This window comes from Sus scrofa, chromosome 1 (genome assembly GCF_054392235.1).
Source record: "Sus scrofa isolate SSC_HxYL_T2T_F1_AM1 chromosome 1, Sscrofa_HxYL_maternal_Yorkshire_Landrace_v2.0, whole genome shotgun sequence".
In the NCBI taxonomy this organism is placed as follows: domain Eukaryota; kingdom Metazoa; phylum Chordata; class Mammalia; order Artiodactyla; family Suidae; genus Sus; species Sus scrofa.
In genome coordinates this window covers 257459966-257481947 of record NC_139383.1, presented here as the reverse complement: position 1 = coordinate 257481947, position 21982 = coordinate 257459966, and the positions used below count along the sequence as shown (strand labels likewise).

General features: G+C 39.7%; 2 protein-coding genes and 1 long non-coding RNA gene across 5 annotated transcripts in view; 1 reads left to right on the top strand and 2 right to left on the bottom strand.

Moving 5' to 3' along the window:
- Window positions 1-21982, bottom strand: part of TMEM38B (transmembrane protein 38B) — a 774558-nt gene that overhangs the window by 409087 nt on the left and 343489 nt on the right. The window lies entirely within an intron of this gene.
- SLC44A1 (solute carrier family 44 member 1) overlaps window positions 1-21982 on the bottom strand; it is a 211701-nt gene that overhangs the window by 142329 nt on the left and 47390 nt on the right. For all 3 annotated transcript variants that reach the window (XM_021067056.2, XM_003480567.4, XM_005660312.4), the window contains exon 2: window positions 10669-10758. In XM_021067056.2, coding sequence (XP_020922715.1) covers window positions 10669-10758 — 90 coding nt within the window. The remainder of the gene's footprint in view (window positions 1-10668; window positions 10759-21982) is intronic.
- Window positions 5272-10109, top strand: LOC146407125 (uncharacterized). Its single transcript, XR_014825703.1, has 3 exons — window positions 5272-5509; window positions 6347-6760; window positions 7443-10109. It is a non-coding gene; the product is annotated as an uncharacterized LOC146407125 (long non-coding RNA).

Here is a 21982-nt window from a genome sequence, read left to right as displayed (position 1 = left end):
TTGTGGTTGCTAGAAATGAGGACATGTTGTAAGGGAAAGACCATGGGCTTTGGGTTCAGATACACCTGCACTGATCGCTGGAATCCTGATGAGTCATTTTCTACTCCTGCGACCTTGGACAGACTTGCTTAATTCTCCATGCCTCACTTTACCCATCTACAAAGTTGGGGCTAAAACCACTTACCACAAAGGCTGCTGTGAGAATTACATGAGATAATACATGTAAAGTGTCTGTCTCAATAAACGTTAGTACCCTTCTGCCTCAGAGCACAGCTAATTGCTAGCACTAGGGTTAGGCAAAGGCTAGTGAATATTTACTCATTCACCTTCATCCTGGTTTCTCTCTCTCTTCTCTCCTCACTCCTCCAAGGAGACTACAGGGCCATCAGTCCCATCTCAGAACCTCAAGCAAACATTAAGATATGAGAAAAAATACCTACCACTTAGTACCTGTATAACTTTGACCCTTTTACCTACTTAGACTGTTTCCTCCTCATCCATGATACAAAGTAATATCAACTATCTCACAGCCTAATGATGAGGACTCAATGAGATAATGCATCTCTAACTTCTAGCAGGTCAGGTACAAGGCAGGTTATCGATATAGTGTGGCTGCTTAGTGGTAAACTTGAATGAGCTAGTCAGACTAAATAGACTGACAGCAGCGATTGGGGACTGACCCAAAACCCCTTTGGTTCTCTATTTTAGAACAAAAATTTCGGGGGAGGGGCGGGGGCGAGTGAGAAATATTGTCAGTAATCTTGTTACTACACAGAACATTCAGACCACAATTACAATCTTCTTTCACTACTAGTCTAAAATAGCAAAGCCCTTGCATAATTAAAAGGTTATGTTCTTCTTTCACTTTTTATAGAAATTTTCTTATGGTTGATAACTACTTTGTGTTACAGATTCCTTTAAATGGTTTCTGATTTCCCTTTATGACTATTTTTAACAGGACTGTTGGACATGTGGTTTTTGTGTGTGTGTGCATGCGCATGTGTGCGTGTGTGTTTAATCATAAGCCACCTCAAAGCCCTCTGGAGGGTATAAATTACAAATGTTACATATATATGGTAAAATGGGACACTGACATATTTTCACATAGGCCATTTAAACGTCTTAGTAATTTCCCAAAGCATTAGAGCAGAGAGGGTGAGAAGCTGCAAGGGAGAAAGGAAGAAGAACAGTAAGCTAATAAGATAGGAGGAAACCATGACTGTTATCTCAGGGATTTCCCATATAGTATAACTAGTGACAAAAGAGAACTAGGCCAAATATGATTTAAAAGACAATCTCTCTTTTTTTTTTTTTTTTTTAAGTGAAATCCAAAGGCAGGAGGCCATACAGTTTCATATGAGAAAAAAACATGCTACATGAAATTAGAGTGAGAGAAATTTTACAGAATGCACTCAAAACTTTAATGGTTCCACAAGGCAGCTGGTGGAGGAGTACTCAACAGAAGGAAATCACATTAATGAAGCAAATGATAACAGGGTGAGGAAAGCTTTTATACACCTATAGCAGGGAGTAATCACAAGAGAGAAAGTAAGCCTATTAGTAAGGAAGAGAATCGTGGCTAAAATCTTGAAGTCACTGAGCTATTGAAGTGGTTTCAGAACTCTATTTTAAGAGAGAGAGCCTCTGAGAGAGAAAGAACCAACAAATCTAATCACAAACAGGAGGTGACTCAAATCAGATAAAAAGATACAGGGATGGTGGATCAGAGGCAAGATCTGGCAACTAATAAATGCCTATTGCCTACGTGGGAGGAAGACAATTTGCTAATTAATGAACTGTGCTTATTTCGCCTTCACATCACAAGGTTTAGTTCAACTTAAGCAAAAGCTTTGGCTTAATTTCACTCACTCTTAGTGAAGAAAAGGGACACATTTTATTTCATAAGCCTGGCTGAATCTCACACATGAAGCCTTTACTGTGCAAGTGAGCAAGGCCAAAGGCCTTAGTTTCGCTTTAAAGAAAAAAAAAAAAGTCAACAGAACATTCATATGGCATGGGGTTGGAGTAAGGATATGGCAACATATTTCCAGCTAAAAATATGAGGGGAGGGAGTTCCCATTGTGGCTCAGCAGAAATGAATCTGACCAGTATCCATGAGGTCACAGGTTCAATTCCTGGCCTTGCTCAGTGGGTTAAGGATCTAGCGTTGCCACGAGCTGTGGTGTAGGTCTCCGACACAGCTGGGATCCAGCATTGGTGTGGCTGTGGCATAGGCCAGTGGCTATAGCTCCGATTCGACCCCTAGCCTTGGAACCTCCATGTGCCTTGGGTGTGGCCCTAAAAAGACAAAAAAAAAAAAAAATATATATATATATATATATATATATATATATATATATGAGGGGAGGGGGAAGATTTAGGCTTACAGCCCTCTCCTAGACCTATCTTTAAGACTTTCTCCTCAGAGCTCCCTTCACAGCTTAGTGGTTAACAAACCTGACTAGCATCCATGAAGATGCAGGTTTGATCCCTGGCCTTGCTCAGTGGGTTAAGGATCTGGCATTGCCATGTGGTCTGTAGGTCGCAGACACAGCTCAGACCCCAAGTTGTTGTGGCTGTGGCTTAGGCTGGCAGCTGTAACTCCCATTCAACCCCTAGCCTGGGAACTTCCATATGACTCAGGGTGCAGCTCTAAAAACAAAAAAGACTTTCACCTCAAAGACTACCTCCCTTATCTCAATTAACACTTGGAGTCAGTCTGCTAATTACTAATTTGTCAAACCTTAGAGTAATACTTGGCCTCTGTTCCTCTTCTTCTGAGAACCCTGAGACAAGGAGGCTATTAAGACCCAGAAGACAGGGTAGGACTAGAATGCCTGATGAAGAACTAATACTTATGCAAACAAATTTCAAAAATAAAAGTTTTGCCAATTGGCCAAATTTCTAATTTCTTTCAAGTTTAATAGGATACACTATTCAAAGAAAGAACAGAGGAAAGAAAAAAAAAAAAAGAAGTCTAGGAAATATCCACTCAATAAGCATTATATTAAGCACATAAAAACCCAAGATGCCACAGCAGGTACAAAGGGCTATAACGCATAAAGTTCACCCTGAAAGGACTGAAATGTTCTCAAAAGGAGAAAAAAAATAATAATGGGGCATGAGGGCAAAATCAGAGAAGCACAGTGTCATTTCAGCTCAAGCAATGAAAAAGAAAACACAGGCAAGGAATGCATACTGAGAACTGAACCTAGCTCTGCCACAAATACTCCTTATGATCCTGGGCAAATCACTTTAAATTCTCTGAGCCTGTTTCCTTACCCGTCCCTGGGAGTGGACCAGATTAATCTCAAAAGCCCTTTCCTCCTCCGAAATGTTATGATTCCAAGGGAAGGTAGATACAAAGTACATTTTTTTAAGATATACTTTCAGCGAGAAGTATAGGCCCATTTGATCCACTACAGTGACTGCATGGGAAAGAAAAAAAAAAAGACAAAAGAGTGGATTAAAAACAAATGGATTTGGAGTTCCTGCTGTGGCACAGTAGGTTAAGAATCTGACTGCAGTGGAGGTGTGGGTTCAATCCTGGGCCCGGTGCAGTGGGTTAAAGAATCTAATGTTTCTGTAGTTGTGTCTTGGATTCAATCCCATGGCCATAAAATGGAAAATAAAAAAGTTGATTTACACAGGGAATGCCACCCAATATTCTGTGATGGTCTATATGGGAAAATAATCTGAAAAAGGATGAATGTGTGTACATGCGAAACTGAGTAACTTTGCTGTACAACAATTATCACAACATTATAAATCAACTATACTTCAACAACACTGTTTTTTTTTGGGGGGGTGTCTTTTTAGGGCTGCATCTGCGGCATATGAAAGTTCCCAGGCTAGGGGTTGAATCCAAGCTGTAGCTGCTGTCCTATACCACAGGCACAGCAAGATGGGATCCAAGCCCCATCTGAGACCTACACCACAGCTCACGGCAATGCCAGATCCTTAACCCACTGAACGAGGCGGCAAGGGATGGGACCTGCATCCTCACGGATCCTAGTCGGGTTTCTTACCGCAGAGCCACAATGGGAACTCCCAATAAAACTTTAAAAAATGAAAAAATGAACAAATGGATTTAACTGAATGGTACATTTAAAAATAGTTACAAGAGTAAATTTTAAGTTATGTATATTTTCCCACACTGAATGAAAAAAGAAGAACCAAAGGACTTGACAGCAAGTAGGTAGTCATTTGGTCATTTCTGGCATGCTGTTCGTGCTGTTCTTCTATTCTGTGATCCTGCCAAAAGCACAGCCCATCAGACAGGTGACTAAAGACTGCAGAGAGTCTTTGAGTCTTTCACTTTGTGCTGCATGCTCCACAATAGTTAATGAGGTAGAAACACTATGCTCTGAGAACTAGACTAAGGCTGTAAAATAAAAAAGGTCCTTGAAAGCAGTCTGAAGGGACAACCTATGCAATAGTGTCTCCTAAATCCAGTTCTAGTCCAGATCATTCTCCAAATTCTCACCTCTGTACTTTCAGCTGCTTATCCCTATCCACACACTCCACGTGTCCAAAACTCATCTCCTTCTACATTTCCCCAAACCACTTCCCCTTCCCACATACACCCTACCTCCATCCAGCTGCACCATTACCAACTAGACTGCACATCTAAGATATAGAGTGATAAGACTCCAGCTTCCTAACTCTGTACTAGAGGAAGCAGCAATGCTAAACTCTTTGTTCAGAGTCTGAAATATTGATTAGACCACATTTTACTGGCATGTGAGCTGACTGTGTCCTACAGGTCCCTTAATCTCAACAATAACTTCTGTTCTTCCCAATTGCAGGCAACAAAGAAGGGACTATCTCTTGAGGCCTTGCCTTCTTCCTCTTCTCTCCTGGGTTCAATGCTGCCACTGTGTAATCTTAGACAAGTTATTTACTGTATCTCTGTGCCTCTGTTTCTTCACCTGTTAAAGAGAATAATGATACCAATAGTATCTAATCATTGAGCATCTGTGAAAATTAAATCTGTGTTAGTGGCAGAGAACAGTCCCTAGGCTATAGCAAGGGGTAAGTTGTATTTTCCACAGTATGTACTCCTGTTAGAACCATCCAGCCCCCTCTTCCTCCTGACTTTTGTGGTAAGATGATCTAGGCAGATTTGGTCCAAGTGGATCTCTTTTCTCTCTTCTCTTTTCACATATACCTATCCTTGGAACAGAATGAAGCCAGACTTATCAAGATGGGAAGAACCTTGAACCCATGAACCCATGTGGCCCAATCTTCATTAGTCATATTTACCAAGGATTTCTTTCTTTTTTTTTTTTTTTTTTTTAACTTCTTTTTCCCCCAGAGAATTCTTTACTGGGCATAATCAAATGACTGCCTGGTTACTAACAAAGTAGTATTGTTCATTCATTCCCCTCTTGTTCCTTCACATGCACAGAAACTGTGGTCTGGAACCTACAAGGAGCTGGAGTTAAGAACTGAGCTGAGAAGTTCCCGTTGTGGTGCAATGGAAATGAATCCAACTAGGAACCATGAGGTTGCAGGTTTGATCCCTGGCCTTGCTCAGTAGGTTAAGGATCTGGCGTTGCCGTGAGCTGTAGTGTAGGCCGAAGACACAGCTCAGACCCTGAGTTGCTGTGTCTGAGGCATAGGCTGGCAACTACAGCTCAGATTTGACCCCCAGCCTAGGAACCTCTATATGCCTTGGGTACGGCCCTAAAAACCAAAAAAAGAAAAAAAAAAAAAAGGAAAGAAAGAACTGAGCTGAGAAAACTAACCCTGAGCCCACAACACAGGAATCTCTTAGTCAGGGTTCCCATTGTAGCTCAGTGATAAGGAACCCAACTAGTAACTGTGAGGATGCAGGTTCAATCCCTGGCCTCGCTTAGTGGGTTAAGGATCCGGCATTGCCAAGAGCTCTGGTGTATGTTGCAGACCTGGCGTTGCTGTGGCTATGGTGTAGGCTGGCAGCTACCGCTTCGATTCCACCCCTACCCTGGGAATTTCCATGTACAACACACATGTGGTCCTAAAAAGCAAAAAAAAAAGAGAGAATCTCTTAGTCAATCTGAATCTGTTTCCCACTTGCTTGTAACACTGATGACACCTTTTTTTTTTTTTTTTTTTTTTTCATATTTTTGCCATTTCTTGGGCCGCTCCTGAGGCATATGGAGGTTCCCAGGCTAGGGGTGGAATCAGAGCTGTAGCCACTGGCCTACACCAGAGCCACAGCAACTCGGGATCCGAGCTGCATGTGCAACCTACACCACAGCTCACGGCAACGCCGGATTGTTAACCCACTGAGCAAGGGCAGGGATCGAACCCGCAACCTCATGGTTCCTAGTCGGATTCGTTAACCACTGAGCCATGACAGGAACTCTGACACCAAATATTATTGATCCCATTTCTTCAATCTCTCTCCTGCTCTGCTTTACCACTACCTTATTTCAGATTTTCTGCCTCTTATCTGGACTCATTGAACTATGACATCAACCTCCGAAGTGGTGGCCTGAAATCTCTCCCTCCTTTACAAAGCTTTACATCAACACTGGCTACCAGGGCCATCTTTCTAAGTCTAGTCATATCATTTCTGGCTTAAAACTCTTGAGTACTTTATCAGTGCCTACAACAGTGGGTCCCAGCCAGAGCTGAACATCAGAACACAGAGATTAAATCAGATTCACTGAGGTGGGACACAGGAATGAGCATTTTTATTTTATTTTATTTTATTTTATTTTATTTTTTTGACTTTTTGCCTTTTCTAGGGCCGCACTCACGGCATATGGAGGTTCCCAGGATAGGGGTCTAATGGGTGCTGTAGCCACTACCCTATACCAGAGCCATAGCAATACAGGATCCGAGCCGCAACTGTAACCTACACCACAGCTCATGGCAACGCTGGATCTTTAACCCAGTCAACAAGGCCAGGGATCGAACCCGCAACCTCATAGTTCCTAGTTGGATTCATTAACCACTGAGCCACTACGGGAACTCCCTGAGCATTTTTATTTTAATCTCAGCTAATCTTAACATGGTGCTAGTGCTGAGAACCACTTGTTTGGCCCTTAATGAAAAATAGACATTTAGAAGTACAGTATTACATGTAATTTTTTTTAGAACAGGTTAAGACAATGTCCCATAATTTCAAAAGATTGAATAGGTTCAAATCTGGAAGATGATAGCTCTCAAGAAGGCTGATAGCAATTTACTTTAAAAAAATACCACCCCCCCCCAAAAAAAAAAAAGGAGTTCCCGTCGTGGCGCAGTGGTTAACAAATCCGACTAGGAACCATGAGGTTGCGGGTTCGATCCCTGCCCTTGCTCAGTGGGTTAACAATCCGGCGTTGCCGTGAGCTGTGGTGTAGGTTGCAGACGCGGCTCGGATCCCGAGTTGCTGTGGCTCTGGCGTAGGCCGGTGGCTACAGCTCTGATTCAACCCCTAGCCTGGGAACCTCCATATGCCTAGGGAGCGGCCCAAGAAATAGCAACAATAACAACAACAACAACAACAAAAAAGACAAAAGCCAAAAAAAAGAAAAAAAAAAATACCCTAAGTTGTACACCATTCAAGCATGGGAAAAGTAAGGGAAGAAATAAAAGAGAAATAGAAGTATTTATGACATGATGAACACCTGCAAATAAAAAGATTTCATGGTGATGATGAATGAAAGATGACAAGATCTAAATGTATTTTAGAACTAGAGAATAAATAGTAAGGAGTGAGCAAAGAATTGCAAGTAAGGGCAGTGAGTAAAGATATGATTTGAACAATAGGCTGCAAGAGGATTGAGAAAGAAGATGACCATAAAAGCAGAAGCAAGTGGCAGAAAGTTCCGGTTCCTATTTTATCTTTGCCTCTCAGGGGCAGCAGTATATTTGTAGACAAGCTAGTATTTAACCTCACTATTCTTTGCGTGTAAATTGGGGATAAAAGCCCTTTCATAGAGTAATTGAGAGAATTTAGTCATATAAATATATATATGAAAGAAAGCATCAAGCCCATGATAATGCTCAAAAAAAAATGTGTTGAATGTTTCTCTTAAAGATACTACAGCATAAAATCCAAAGGCAAAGACAAAACAAAACTTTTAAAAAACATACCAAAAAACAAAAAAGCCTTAGAAGACAAAAAAACTTTGGTCTACTGTTGTGCCCACTTGGTGGGCAAGAGAATTTTGAGATCTCTCCATTTTCCACATGGCAAAATCTGATATAAGCTCACCTCCAAGAAGGTAACCCATAAAAAGAATCATTCGGAAGCAAATATCACTATGCCTGCATTGAAAAGTACACACAGTGGGTCTTAATTACTATCCCACTGAAATAACATTATATTAATTAACATTGCATTAAAACGTTTCAGTAAACAAATAGCTCCTTACTCTCTAGTCACTCCCAAATCAACCTATTAACATTAATGATTGCACTTTCCTGAGCTATTTTAGAAATAGCAAAAAAAATCAAAAGCACCTCGGGTGGCAGGTACATATTTTTATAAACATAATTTTGAAAGGTCAGCTGCTATTTGTCCCAGGGTGAAATTCAGGGGGCAGAAAGTCGCTGTGGCTAATTCTGTTAGCAAAGAATGTTCTCCACCCTCTGCATACTGCACTTCAGTTGCTACTCCATTAAACTAAGTAGCCTCTTGAACAATGTCTACAAATCCTAAGGTAGGAAATGGATATTTTGATGCTTTCTAAATGTCCTAGAGTTGGTGAAACTGAGCTGTTTATTATCTTTAACTTTCAGAAGTTCCCGTTGTGGTACAGGAGAAACGAATCCGACTAGTATATCCAAGAAGACACGAGTTCGATCCCTGGCTTCACTCAGTGGGTCAGGGATCTGACATCGCCATGAGCTGTGATGTCGGTCACAGACGCAGCTCCGATCCTGCTTTGCTGTGGCTGTGGCACAGGCCAGCAGCTGCAGCTCTGTTTCAATCCTTATGTCACTGATTTATTATACCACATCAAAGTTCGCTGCTTTCTTTTCCTTGATTCAAGAGCTGGACTGGTACCTACACTTATGCCCTTTAGCCACGATGAGGGTTGTTCTGTGATTTTCAAATGACCTTGGTGAGGTGGGGCAGCCACAGACATGGAAAAAGATTACTTTAAAAAAAGTAATAATAAATAAAAAATAATAAGATTCCTAAAAAAAAATAATAAAAAGTAGGGAAAAGCAGGTTAAATATACTCACACTGGAGTAACAAGAAGGGTGCCTAAAGTAACATAACTGCGTTTTGAGTCGCAAAGACAAAGGAAGGGCAAACAATACTGTCTGTGCAGCCCCCTCGAGGGAGAGGAAACAAGGTGGGAGGAAAGAGCACTGGCCTGGAAGGTAAGAGGCCTGAGCTCTGTCCCCAGCTCTGCCATTAACTAGCAGTGTGGCCTCGGGATGGTCATTTTCTTCTCCAGGATTTGATGTTCTTAATGTGTGTGATGAGGGTGATGCCTAGATGAGAATTTCTAAGTCCTTTCTAGCTCGAAATAATCAGCTAGCTCTAAAATAGCTGTTTTCTACTTTTTGTATAGTGTGCCATCACACTGGCAGTGACACGCTAAAGTCCCTGAAGCCTGTGGGGAAACTCCTACAGAGAAGAGTGGGAAAAAAAAAAAAATAAGCACAGCCCCAACACTTTGCACCAGAGATTCTGCTTCCCCATCCTCCACCCCAATGGAAAATCACGAGCTCCCTTACTCTCCAACTGAGAGATCCACTTACTACAGTGGACACAGCAGGCAGCAGGAGCTTAGTGTGGGGTAAGAGAAAGAAGCAGTGAGCAACCAGCCTCCCCTCTAGGAAGAACTAAAAAATGTCAAACTAGAAGTACTGTAGATATCAGTGAGTAAAACCTCTAATTTTAGTAGTTCCCCATGTGGCTCAGCAGTAACAAATCCGACTGGTATCCATGAGGATAGGGGTTCGATCCCTGGCCTCGCTCAGTGGGTTACATATTTTGGTGATGCTGCAAGCTGTGGTGTAGGTCACAGATACAGCTCGGGTCTGGCGTTGCTATGGCTGTGATATAGGCCAGCAGCTGCAGCTCCGATTCAGTCCCTAGCCTGGGAACTTCCATATGCCTCAGGTACAACCCTAAAAACCAAAAAAAAAAAAAAAAAAAAAAAAAAAAAAACCAAAAAAAAACCCAAACCAAACAAACAAAATAAAAAACCTCTCTAATTTTATAGAAAGGTCCACCAAGTCTCTGAAAGGAAACTGACTGACACAAAAATAAACATCACGTTCATGTGACTAGGTTGGATAAATACTCAGACTCCATAACCATCGCTCTGCTCACCACCCCATCAAGATCACATTTCACAGACATCTATGTCAAGTGACTTGCCTTTCTGAAATGATCTAGTCAAGAGACAAGAGTTTCAATTGTTCCTTAACTTTGACCTCAGTTTTCATGCAAACCAAAAAAAAAGAGGGGTGGGTACCAAATACCACTTAACTGTATGGGAAAAAAAAATTACCTGCTTCAATGGTATCCTTGGACTTCCAGTTATAAGCAATTCAAGAAGAGTTATTTATTTACTTATTTTTGTAAATAAATATATTTGTAAGTAAATATTTGTAAGTAACATTTATTACTCACAAATACAAGTAAATAAATAATGAGCTCCCTCTTAAAGCCAACTCTCCCTCATACCCTTATATCACGTGTTCTGATTCTGTGAGTTTCTTACCATCCCAATGCAGAAGAGGATAAAAAGCAGCAGCCAAGGTATGTCTGTGCAGCTACGGTCCTCCAGTGGCTTCCATTCTCGTTTGGAGCTCTGATTGAAAATACAAAATAAGAGAGTGGTGAATGTAAATTTTAGTTAAGATTAGGAAGGCAAAAACACACCACTGATACCCAGATCATCTGACAATTCCTACAATATCCTTAAGATGCAAACTCGAATATATGTCATTTTTCTGTGTATTTTACCCTAACACCCACTTCTCTTCCTGGCCAGGCAGAATACTGATCCCAATGCTTTTCTGGTACCTCTATCAGAGCAGTTAGTATGCTGAGTGATTATTGATTAATCCATGTCTCCAACAGATTGTGAGCTTTGCAAGGGAAGAGACCCCTTCTCATTTCTCAGCATCTAACATGATGCCTAAGGATGCAAGGTAAGAATTTTTGTTTTTGTTTCTTCCTTTTTGGCTACACTCTCAGGATGTGGACGTTCCCAGGCCAGGGATTGAATCCAAGCCACAGCAGCAACCCCAGCCTCAGCAGTGACAATGCCAGATCTTTCACCTGTTAAACCACAGAGGAACTCCCAGTAAGATCTTTTTAAAATGAATAAACAAAGGAACAAATTCTTCTTAACGTCAATCTTAGCGGTAGCTTTTTCTTTATGTGTCTAGATGCTAGACTTAAAAATGTAGAATGTTGATTTCTATATGTTCTCATCTGGGAAGGAAGCCCATTAAAATCAATTCCTATTGGGGGTAGAGTCATCTAAGTCTAATAAAATTCAGGAACAGAAAAACAAAATTAAAATACTTTTACTGATAGGTCTGGGCAACTCCTAAACCACTATGCACAGACTTCTTCTGTTTCTAGAAACTCTAAAGAGTTTCAGAGATTCCCTAACTAAAGAACTAGAGGCATCCTAAAAGTCAACTTGCAAAGTATTGACTGAAATTCTGAGTGCATTTTTTTTTCATACAGCAACAGTCTTAGACTTTCAAGTCAGCTTACAAATTCCCTTTTATTATAAAGTAACTGATATAACACTCCAGAACTATCTAATGAACAAAAGTTCCTAAGTCTCCACCCTTTCCGGCAAACAGTAGACGTAGAAGGGAGAGAGAAGGTACCCTTGGGAAACTTATGGTGAAAGTTCCTGGAAAAAGAAGGCTGGGGCCTCCAGTGGCTTCCATGACAAGATCCAAGAAGGCCTGTCAGCAGGAAGGGGGACCAGCAGAAGGCGGCTCTAGATAAGGAAGCCCCACAGTAAAATTAGTTTTTAGAATTCAGGAGTAGGGACTCAATTCTCAATGAGGTTTGCTCAGCTTTCCCTCCTTCAAAAACAGTTTTTAACTCTGACAACCTGATAAAAGCTACTGATTCTTTTCTTAGGAGATAAGGACATAGTTGCATAATTTCCTTAAATGTTTAGGGAATTCAGAGCTCAGATTATGAAACTCAACTTTAAAATACCTGCCTATTGACGTTGAGGGCAAAGAGCTGGAGCTACAACCACTCCTTTCTGACCCCTAAATGTTAACCAAAGGTCTTTTCCTTAAAAAAAAAAAAAACAACCACCACCCTTGAGAGCTTGTTCCCAGACACCCACACAAGCAAACAAAAGAGCACTAGTTAGTCATGGAAAAAACCTCACCCCCAGACTCTAACTAGCATTAAAAATCAAGAGTGAGTAGGCAGTTTTTTTCCAGAGGAATGTAACAGTGTGGCAAATGGATTAAGGATTCTGTTCTCCCCTTGGCCCTATCATTAGTTAGTGACATGCCTTTAGATAAATCACTTCATCTCTCTGGGTGGCAGGAAGGAGTGAGATTAAATCTCCAAGGTTCCTTCCAACTCTAAAAAATCTATGATCAGAAATGCAGTTTTGTGAACATTTTTGCTATGACAACAACAACAACAAAAACCCTGCAAAAATAATTTGACATTATTCCCTGTATTATTCCAATAAGAATGCCTGTATTGTGGTCTGTGTTTTGGAAGATAGTTGCTCTCAGTTTGAATAAAGAATGTTTCTTTGTATTAAATAGTTTCAATCTTGAATAATCACCAGGACAGTAAAATTACTTACAAACATAGAACTTTAACACCCCTGTGGAATTAATTACATTTACTCTAAGATGATTTCTAGAACAACTGGCTACTCTGAAATACTGTATCTGTTTATCTTAACAAACAGAATATATGGGGGGAGGGGGAGAGTTCACACTGATTGAGCATTTTCTTGTATTTTTACCTCAGACCAACATCCAGCTTTTAATGCTTACATTTTCACCTATACCATAAAGAAAGTAGAATTTCATTTTGACCAGAAAAACACTACAATTCAATATCTCAACGGTGGGCCACTCCTGGGCCAAATGCACAGAAAACCTTTCACTGAGGATGAGAAGTGGAGAAGGGGGGAGGGGCTACATATTAAGAAATAGTCACGGAGTGCAAAGCAGAGCAGAAAAATACTAAGAAGGGGGTGGTCACCCCGACTCAGATAAAGAAAGCCTCTTTGAGAAGGATCAACTTACCTCACGGACTGTTCTGAGGATTAAATGGAGCACCTGTCACACACTGGGCATTAATTCCTGGTTATAGTTCTTATTTACCAATACTCAGTTTTCAGTTAAAATAACCCTATACTAGGTGGACCTTTTCACTAAAAGTATAAAAAGAACATTAAACTTACCGTTCCCCTTCTGTTTACTTAACTTTGAACTTAATGGTGGCATCTTTCATCTTGGCTGCTGTTTTCAGTACTATCAATTCTTGATTACTATTACCTAGGCACTATACCCAAAGCTTTACACACATTATGTTTTCTACCTTCAAACTGCCCTCTGATGTAGGGACCATCCCTATTCCACAGGTAAGGAAACTCAGGCTCCAAAGTTAAGTAAGGTTTCACAGCTGTGCAACCAGGATTTGAACCCAAGATTGTGACTGCAAAGCAAAATCTGATGAGAATAAAAAGTAAAAAACTTGCATTAGTTTCTCCTCACACTGCAAAATTTGGGAGTCAACCCAATAATTTAAAATCCTATAGGCACAGAGAAAAAGAGTGAGATGTTTGATGAGCCACGAAATTTCTCAAGTGAGTCAGGAAACCCAACAGTTGAAAAAATGTAATGATTCTTCAACAGACTTAACCAAGTGGTAACTGGATTTAATGCTGTTTCTTGCAATTAAAATCCACATAAACCTAGCAAAAGTAAAATGTTTTGCAAAAGTACTTTTTAAATGTGATTTTTTTTATCCCTTTCTCAAATTCTTCATGAGGTTAATACAGGCTTGTCAGTCAGTGTTAGGTCCCTTCCCACTTACAGAAACTTATAATCTAGAAACTAAATAGGATCAAAGTAATCATCCAGTCCAAGCCTTTCATGTGACCCAGGGAAGGGAAAGGAAGAGACCTGCCTGACTTACCCAAGGGACCTCATTTAATCTTCAAAACAATCCTGTTAGTTAGTATTATATGTTCCCAATTGTTCTGCTTTGTAAAAGAGAAATCTAAGGCTCAGAGAAAATAAGTGGAAAACTCATTACTGAAACCTAAGTCCTCAAACTCTAGCAGAGGGATAGAAACTTTAAGAAAGAGTTAAGGAAATGGTAAAAATAAAAATTATGGTAACGGAGATGAAGAACGCCTTTGTCGGGCTCCTCTGTAGATTAAACATTGCCCAGCAAAGAATCAATAACCTCCAGGATAGGTCAATAGAAATTACCCAAAGTGAAACAGAAGGAAAAGGGAATGAAAATTAAAAACCAGAACAGAACATCCAAGAACTACAGGATAATATCAAATAGTCTAACATATGTGTAATTGGAATTCCAGAAGATAAAATGGAGCAGAGGAAATATTAGAAGAAAAAAATGACTGAGAATTTTTCAAAAATGACAAAAGAAATCAAAACACAGATCCAAGAAGCTCAGAGAACCCCCAAGTAGGATAAATACAACACACACAACGGTACATACACACACATACACACACTACACATACTATATTCAGACTGTTGAAAACCAAAGATAGAGATATCATCAAGACAGCAGCAAGAGGGAGGGAATGGCACACTACATATGGAGAAGCAAAGACCAAGTAAACTTTTGGTCAGAAACTATGCAAAGCAGGAGTTCCCGTCGTGGCACAGCGGAAACGAGTCCAACTAGGAACTATGAGGTTGTAGGTTCAATCCCCGGCCTCACTCAGTGGGTTAAGGATCCGGCATTGCCATGAGCTGTGGTGTAGGTTGCAAACTCGGCTTGGATCTGACATAGCTGTGGCTGTGGCTGTGATGTAGGCCAGCAGTTACGGCTGTGATTAGACCCCTAGTCTGGGAACCTCCATGTACCGCGGGCACAGCCCCCAAAAAAAAGCAAAATAAAAAAAAAAGAAAGAAATTATGCAAAAAAAACAAACAAGCAAACAAAAACAAAAAAATGGACTGACATCTTTAAATTACTGAAAGAATTAAAAAAGAAAACAAAAAATATTAACTCAGAATTTTACACCCAGAGAAAATGTCTCTCAGAAATGATGACTTTTTCATAGCTCCCGTTGTGGTGCAGCAGAAGTGACTCCGACAAGGAACCATGAGGTTGAGGGTTCGATCTCTGGCCTTGAGCAGTGGGTTAAGGATCTGGCGTTGCTGTGAGCTGTGGTGTAGGTCGCAGATGTGGCTTGGATCTGACATTGCTATGGCTGTGGTGTAGGCCTGAGGCTACAGCTCCGATTCGACCCCTAGCCTGGGAACTTCCACATGCCACAGGTGCAGCCCTAAAAAGATAAAAAAAATTAAAAAATAAAAAAAAACGAAATGACTTTTTCAAACAAAACCTAAGAGAATTTGTCAGTAGCAAACCCGAAGTACAAAAAAATCTTAAAGATCTTCAGGCAGAAAACATGATACAAAACAAACACAGATGTACACAAAGACTTCCCAAAGTAGGTAAAATGAAGTTTTGAAAGTTTCCATAATAAAAGTATTTTAAAAATAAGGGTGTGGAAGTTCCTATAATGGCTCAGTGGGTTAAGGACCTGATATTGTCTCTGAGGATGTAGGTTTGATCCCTAGCCTTGCTCAGTGGATTAAGGACCCAGCACTGCCACTAGCTGTGTTATACGTCACAGATGCAGCTCAGATCCAGTGTTGCTGTGGCTGTGGTATAGGCCTCAGCTGCAGCTTTAATTCAACCCCTACACCAGGAACCTCTATATGTCCACAGTGCAGTCATAAAAAGAAAAAAACAAAGACAATAAGAGCGTGAATATATGTGTGTTAAAAACATGCACATTATATAGTCTTCTTGCACACACTACAAAATTAATAACCTAGAAAACAGAATTACATTTTTCCCCTTTTTATCTGACTACACCTGCAGCATGCAAAAGTTCCCAGGCCAGGGACTGAACCCACACCAGAGCGGTAACCAGAATCACAACACTGACAATGACAGGTCCTTAATCCACTAAGCCACCAGGGAACTCCCAGAATTACAATTTTTAATACTATTATTACTAGACCTTAAAAAACTAAGTCGGACCAAAGCTGATGTCTGCCTTATATTTGTATTATATTCATATCTTTGAAGTTAGGGAGGAACAATGTTTAACATTTTCACATTCCTTCCTACATTTTACACATCGTAGATTAAAAAAAGAAGAAAGCAAAACCTTCCATAGTATCTGTTACAGAAGTCATAGTACAGCCAGCTATATCCTAGACTCCATATTCATTCATGAGCCCTAATAGCTAAAACCAAGGCCTTATGGCAAATTTGATATATACTCTAGTAAGGGTATGTATTTATTTTCTAGCAAATAAACCTATAAAAAGTTTTGTCTTAAAATTCTATTCATTTCTAATAAAGAAATAGCTGTTGAGTAAATGGATTTGTAGATAACACTCATGCACAAAGGTTTTGAGAAGTTCTATGTTACAACCAGTTAGTCAAATAAGGAATCACTGGAGGGCATCAATAGGGTAGGCAGGGTGGGCCAAGGCAGGGGACCAACCAGGTAGCAAGAAAAGGTCTGGCAGATGTGAATCTGGTTCTCAGAAGTAAGCAGGGCTGGATGAACTACGAATATGTAGCAAGACTAGAGAGGCAACAGGAATAATCCAGAATTAAGACAAAAAAGAGTCAGGTTTCAAATGTGGAACCAAGTAGGGTCCAAAATCCAGGAAGTCAAAAGATCCAGTCTAATGGCAAAGATCAAATGCTCCCTGCCCCTTTTATATGCTGCATCCTGTCTGTGTGACTCTCTCCTAATTAAAACAGAACTTCAAAGATTCCTGAAAGACTCTCATTGTAATCCACTAACAGTATTACCTAACATTTTGAGTCATTCCTTGATAGACCAGATTTATTTGAAAATAATGAAAAATATACTTAAAAAATAGTAGAATCAATCATACTAAGTCAAATTAAGTTAATTTTTCAGGTAAGGCTCTTTCTTCTTTTTTTTCTATTCCTTTTTTTTTTTTTTTTTTTTCTTTTTAGGGCTGCACCTGCAGCATATGGAAGTTCCCAGGCTAGGGGTTGAATCGGAGCTACAGCTACCAGCCTACACCACAGCCACAGCAAAGCCAGATCCGAGCCGCATCTGTGACCTACATGACAGCTGACGGCAACGCCTGATCCTTAACCCACTGAGAGGCCAGGGATCTAACCTGCAACCTTATGGTTCCTAGTCGGATTTGTTTCCGCTGGGCCACAACAGGAACTCCTCTTTTTTATTTTTAAAGCTACACACGCAGCATATGGAAGTTCCCAGGCTAGGGGTCAAATCGGAGCTGCAGATACAGGCGATAGCCACAGCAACATCGGATCCAAGCCGCATCTGCAACCCACTCTGCAGCTTGCTTAGGTATCAATCGGTATCCTTAACCCACTGAGTGAGGCCAGGGATCTAACCTGCATCCTCACAGATACTATGTCAGGTTTTTAACCTGCTGAACCACAATGGGAACACTCCTTATTACTCTGTTGGTTCTTCAAATAAATACTGAGATCCAAAATCAAGTAAGACAACCCCTACCCTCACAGAGCTCTAGTTTAGTGAGGGAGGCAAAATAAGGACTGATAACGTGAGTGATGCCAAAATAAAGATGTGTAAAAAGTACTGCAGAAATAGAGATGTGAAACCACTAAGCAAACATTTGTAAGATTTGTTGAAATTACCTCATAAACTTCTGAAGTAAACACTAAAAAATGATCCTCTGTTGTCTAAAATAGAATGTGTTTTGTGCCCAAAACATACTAAAAATTCTTGCTAGCTATGAAGGAGAAATATTGACTGCCAAATAAGAATTATTCCTCTCAGAAATGTTCAGTAGTAAACAAACAGAACATTAAGTTGATGAAAAAAAAAATCAGCCATTTTTCTCACTTCGTATCCATTAAGATTTCTTCATTCTGGATTTTACGGCTGCTCCAGTTAGAAAGGGACCTTTTGGTTTTGGAAAAGAAAAAACATATCTTCCTCTATTTTCTGGCATAATTATTGCAGGGCTATATTTACTAAGCTACTGGAATAATATTTTCATGTGGATGTCACTGGTGAGATTCCCACTAATGCTAAGTTAAGTATTATCTGGTCACATATATCCAGAGTTGCTATAGGTTGGAATTTCTGATGGGCTAAAGGACTACTGGCTCCCTTGTCATTTCCCCAGAGCAAGCAAGGGAACCTTGTTCTCCTTCCTTCAGGGCAACAAACAATAAGTGGCACCGTGGGAGCTTGATCCAAAGAAAGAAAAGTGGGGGTATGGGCAATGTTAACCCTGCAAAGAAAGGACAAGCCAGAGTCGATTCCAACACCATTTGGGCCAGCAATTCATAACTACAAGACTGCCCATACCTCTGTGCTTTTATCAGGTAGGAGGTATCCCCACAAGTATTCATTGCTAACAGTTAGGTACTGAAGCTTAGAAATGTAAGCAGAATCTAGATTGTCCTTATAAGGTCATCAACACATGTTTATGCTCCTGCAGGCCAGCAATAAGGAAAGTTAAACTGGTAAGTCAGGAAGTGCAGTAAACTGAAGCCCACACCAAATGACAGGCATACACATGCCATCCTTCCTGTGGGCTTACATCTCTACAGCACAGACCTATCCACGCTGCCTTTCCAAGACTCCAGTGAAAAGCCAATTTTGTGTGTAAAGGCTAAAGCATGCTAAGATGTGGTCTCTCACCCAGCAGATTCCCAGGATGTATCCTTGGGAAGTGTATGCTAATTTTTGAAAAAAATCAAACCCCTCCCTCAATTTTTTTTTTTTTAATATCACAATCTCTACTCCCTGGGTAAATAGACTACCTCCAAAACATAGTTCCAGCAGCTCTACTTTAGTTTTCATTGTCACAACTACTCCTTGGCACAACCAGAAAGCCTCTGAATACATGTCCAAGGTCATTGCCCCACAGACATTTGTGATTTAAGTACATATGTTGGAAGGATTGGTCTATATATAAGGACTTTATTTTGTTCATGCCAATCTGTTTTACACAAAAACCTCCAGTATTAAAGACAAATAGTCATATACTTCAAATCTCCCTCCAAGGACATACTGGTTCATTAAATTCCCCAATATGCTTTTATTTGCACAGAGTAGCAACAAAAGAATAAAAGAGCTGATGTGTATCATTTTTGCCACAATTTTCAATAGAGTGAGCAGACCTGACGAAGTTGGGTAGCAATAAAACATGGAGGCTTTCAGCCTTCTGTTCACAGCACCTGAAAATAAAATCTCGTAATAGGATTTTGAAAGACATTGCCTGTCCTTTGGGAAAGCTCTCTCAAGGATTTGGAGTGCATAACTACTTACAGTTACCATAAGTAATCCGTTTCATTTGCTAAGCCTGGTGAAGGCAATTCATATTTGAAAGGTAAAAATAAAACCATGATTTTAACAGGCAGTTAAAGGTAATAAGATACATTGAGTGGAAAGATACAGGAATCTGTGTCCAATGGCTTTTCTTAGTTCACGAACTTTATGCTAAACCAAAAACACTCATCCGTTTAAGGAAAAAGGGGGAAATAGCAACTAGAGCTAAGTTACGTATTTATACAGTGACAGAAAGACCATGGAGAGAGATGTTGCCAATGACTTCATTCTTCCCCAAATGCCCTAAAAAATAATTAAGTAAATAAATAAATAAAGACATCCTTCTTATATCAGACTTCTCAGAGGTTGTCATTCTTACACATGAGCATGTGATAATTACTGGGCAGAGGCCATGTTCCTTCTGCCCTGCAACATAGCTAAAAGCATCTTTTATCTCCATCACCAATGAAACATGGTCAAAATTATACAGACAAGCCTTGTCTATAATTCTCAAAAAGCATTTCTAACTTGCCTTTCTTCTGAACCAGTGGTAAGCAATGTTTTAAATTTAAAATTACTATTTCAGTTTTTTGTTTATAAATCATACAGTTTTTATGGGCTTCATTTCTCCCTATCACATTCTACAAGTGTGAGAACATCTTTAGTACTTCAGGACACCAAGGGCAGACTGATAGGACCAAAGCTGTACTTTGCACCTCATACCTGCTACAGTTTCCAGATGGCAAATGGATTTACCGACTTTTCTTGCTATACTGGAACCATTTCTTTTAAAGCTGGAATTCATAGGTACTCAAAATAGGATTCTCATTCCAATCTTGCTTTCTTTCCTTAATGGAATGGCTAAGAACTGACTTATGAAGAATATGATGACTTAGGGAAAAGAAACATGGGAACTACACTGACCATAACATAGCTAGTGAGTGAGTAAATTTATGTCTTAAATCAAAATTAAATACTGTCTTTGCCAATGAAGATGTTTTTATCCCGCAGCAATTGTGCATAGAAATAAATATATATTCAGTTCTGTGACAGTGCCTAAGAACTCTTAAGGGAACAAATCCTTATTGTAGCTAAACAACTTACAAAGATATAGATTACATTCCTTTCTTTTGTGTTCCGCTAGCACATTATATACATACCACCATCACAGTTATTATCATTTCACATTATAATTATTTGATTACCAACTCTGAGGATGAGGATGTTTCTATTTTTTGTTTAAATTAAGGATCAGTAAGCACTTAAAATTCTTCAAGTGAAAGCCTATTCCACAAGAAACAATGTGTACAGAATCTTCCCTTTAGTGGCTGAACATATAATGTCCATTTTTCCCACCTTACTGTCTACTTCTCGGCAAGGATGTGTTGGTTTTATTCACTGCTATATCCCCAGCAGATGCACAGTGTCTGGCACATAATAGGCTCTCAGTAAATTTATTTAATGGATGAATGAACAAGGCTCTTACCATTCGAGTAGCATAATGTTAAAGCAAACATCCTCACTGCCTCTCCTGCATGAGATCATTTCCCAAAAAGCATTCTATTGCATCACACGCTGGCTCCTTTCCCCACACTACAATGAGGAGAGCATTTCCCAAAGATGTTTATCAGTAGGTTCCATGAGAAAAATAAATTACAGATTTAAATAAGTTTTGGAAATGCTAGGTAACAAAGTCTATTCTTTTGAGTAGGCCTTCTCTGAGACCTTTTTGTGATCCTCTCCAAAACGTATCCAGTCACACACCCACTGGGAGACATGAATACAGACGGTGCCAGCCTCTCTCACAATATATTTCTGGAAACCAGAGCATAAAGGTTCATGGTTAGAATGATGCTATCACTGAAAAACACATTCAGAATAAAGGCTGGTTAAGACTATGCTGAAACTCATAAAAAAGAATGAAACTGCCATTTGCAACAACATGGATGGGTATTATGCTAAGTGAAAATAAGTCAGACAGAGAAAGATAAATACTTTATAATGTTTATATATGGAATCTAAAGAATACAATAAACTAGTGAGTGGAACAAAAAAGGAGACACAGATATATAGAGCAAACTAGCGGTTATCAGTGGGAAGAAGGGAGGAAGGGGGCTGGAAATACCAATTGTTAGGTATAAAAAAAGCTACAAGGCTATACTGCACAACACAGGGAATACAGCCAATGTTTTGAAATAACTATAAATGGAGTACAACCTTTAAAAATTGTGAATCACTTCTATAATGCCATACATCAACTATACTTGAATTTAAAAAAAAAGACTATGCTGAAATTGAAAGCAGTGTATTCTGATTAGGCACTTTCGGAAAGTAATTTGGCAATACATTTAAAAAACCCAAGGAAATAATCTGAAACATTAAAATAGCTGCATGTTAGATGTCTCATATGGTACTATTATGAGAAAAAATTAGAAATTAACTATCTAATGGTAGAAAAATTAAAAATAAGAATGGA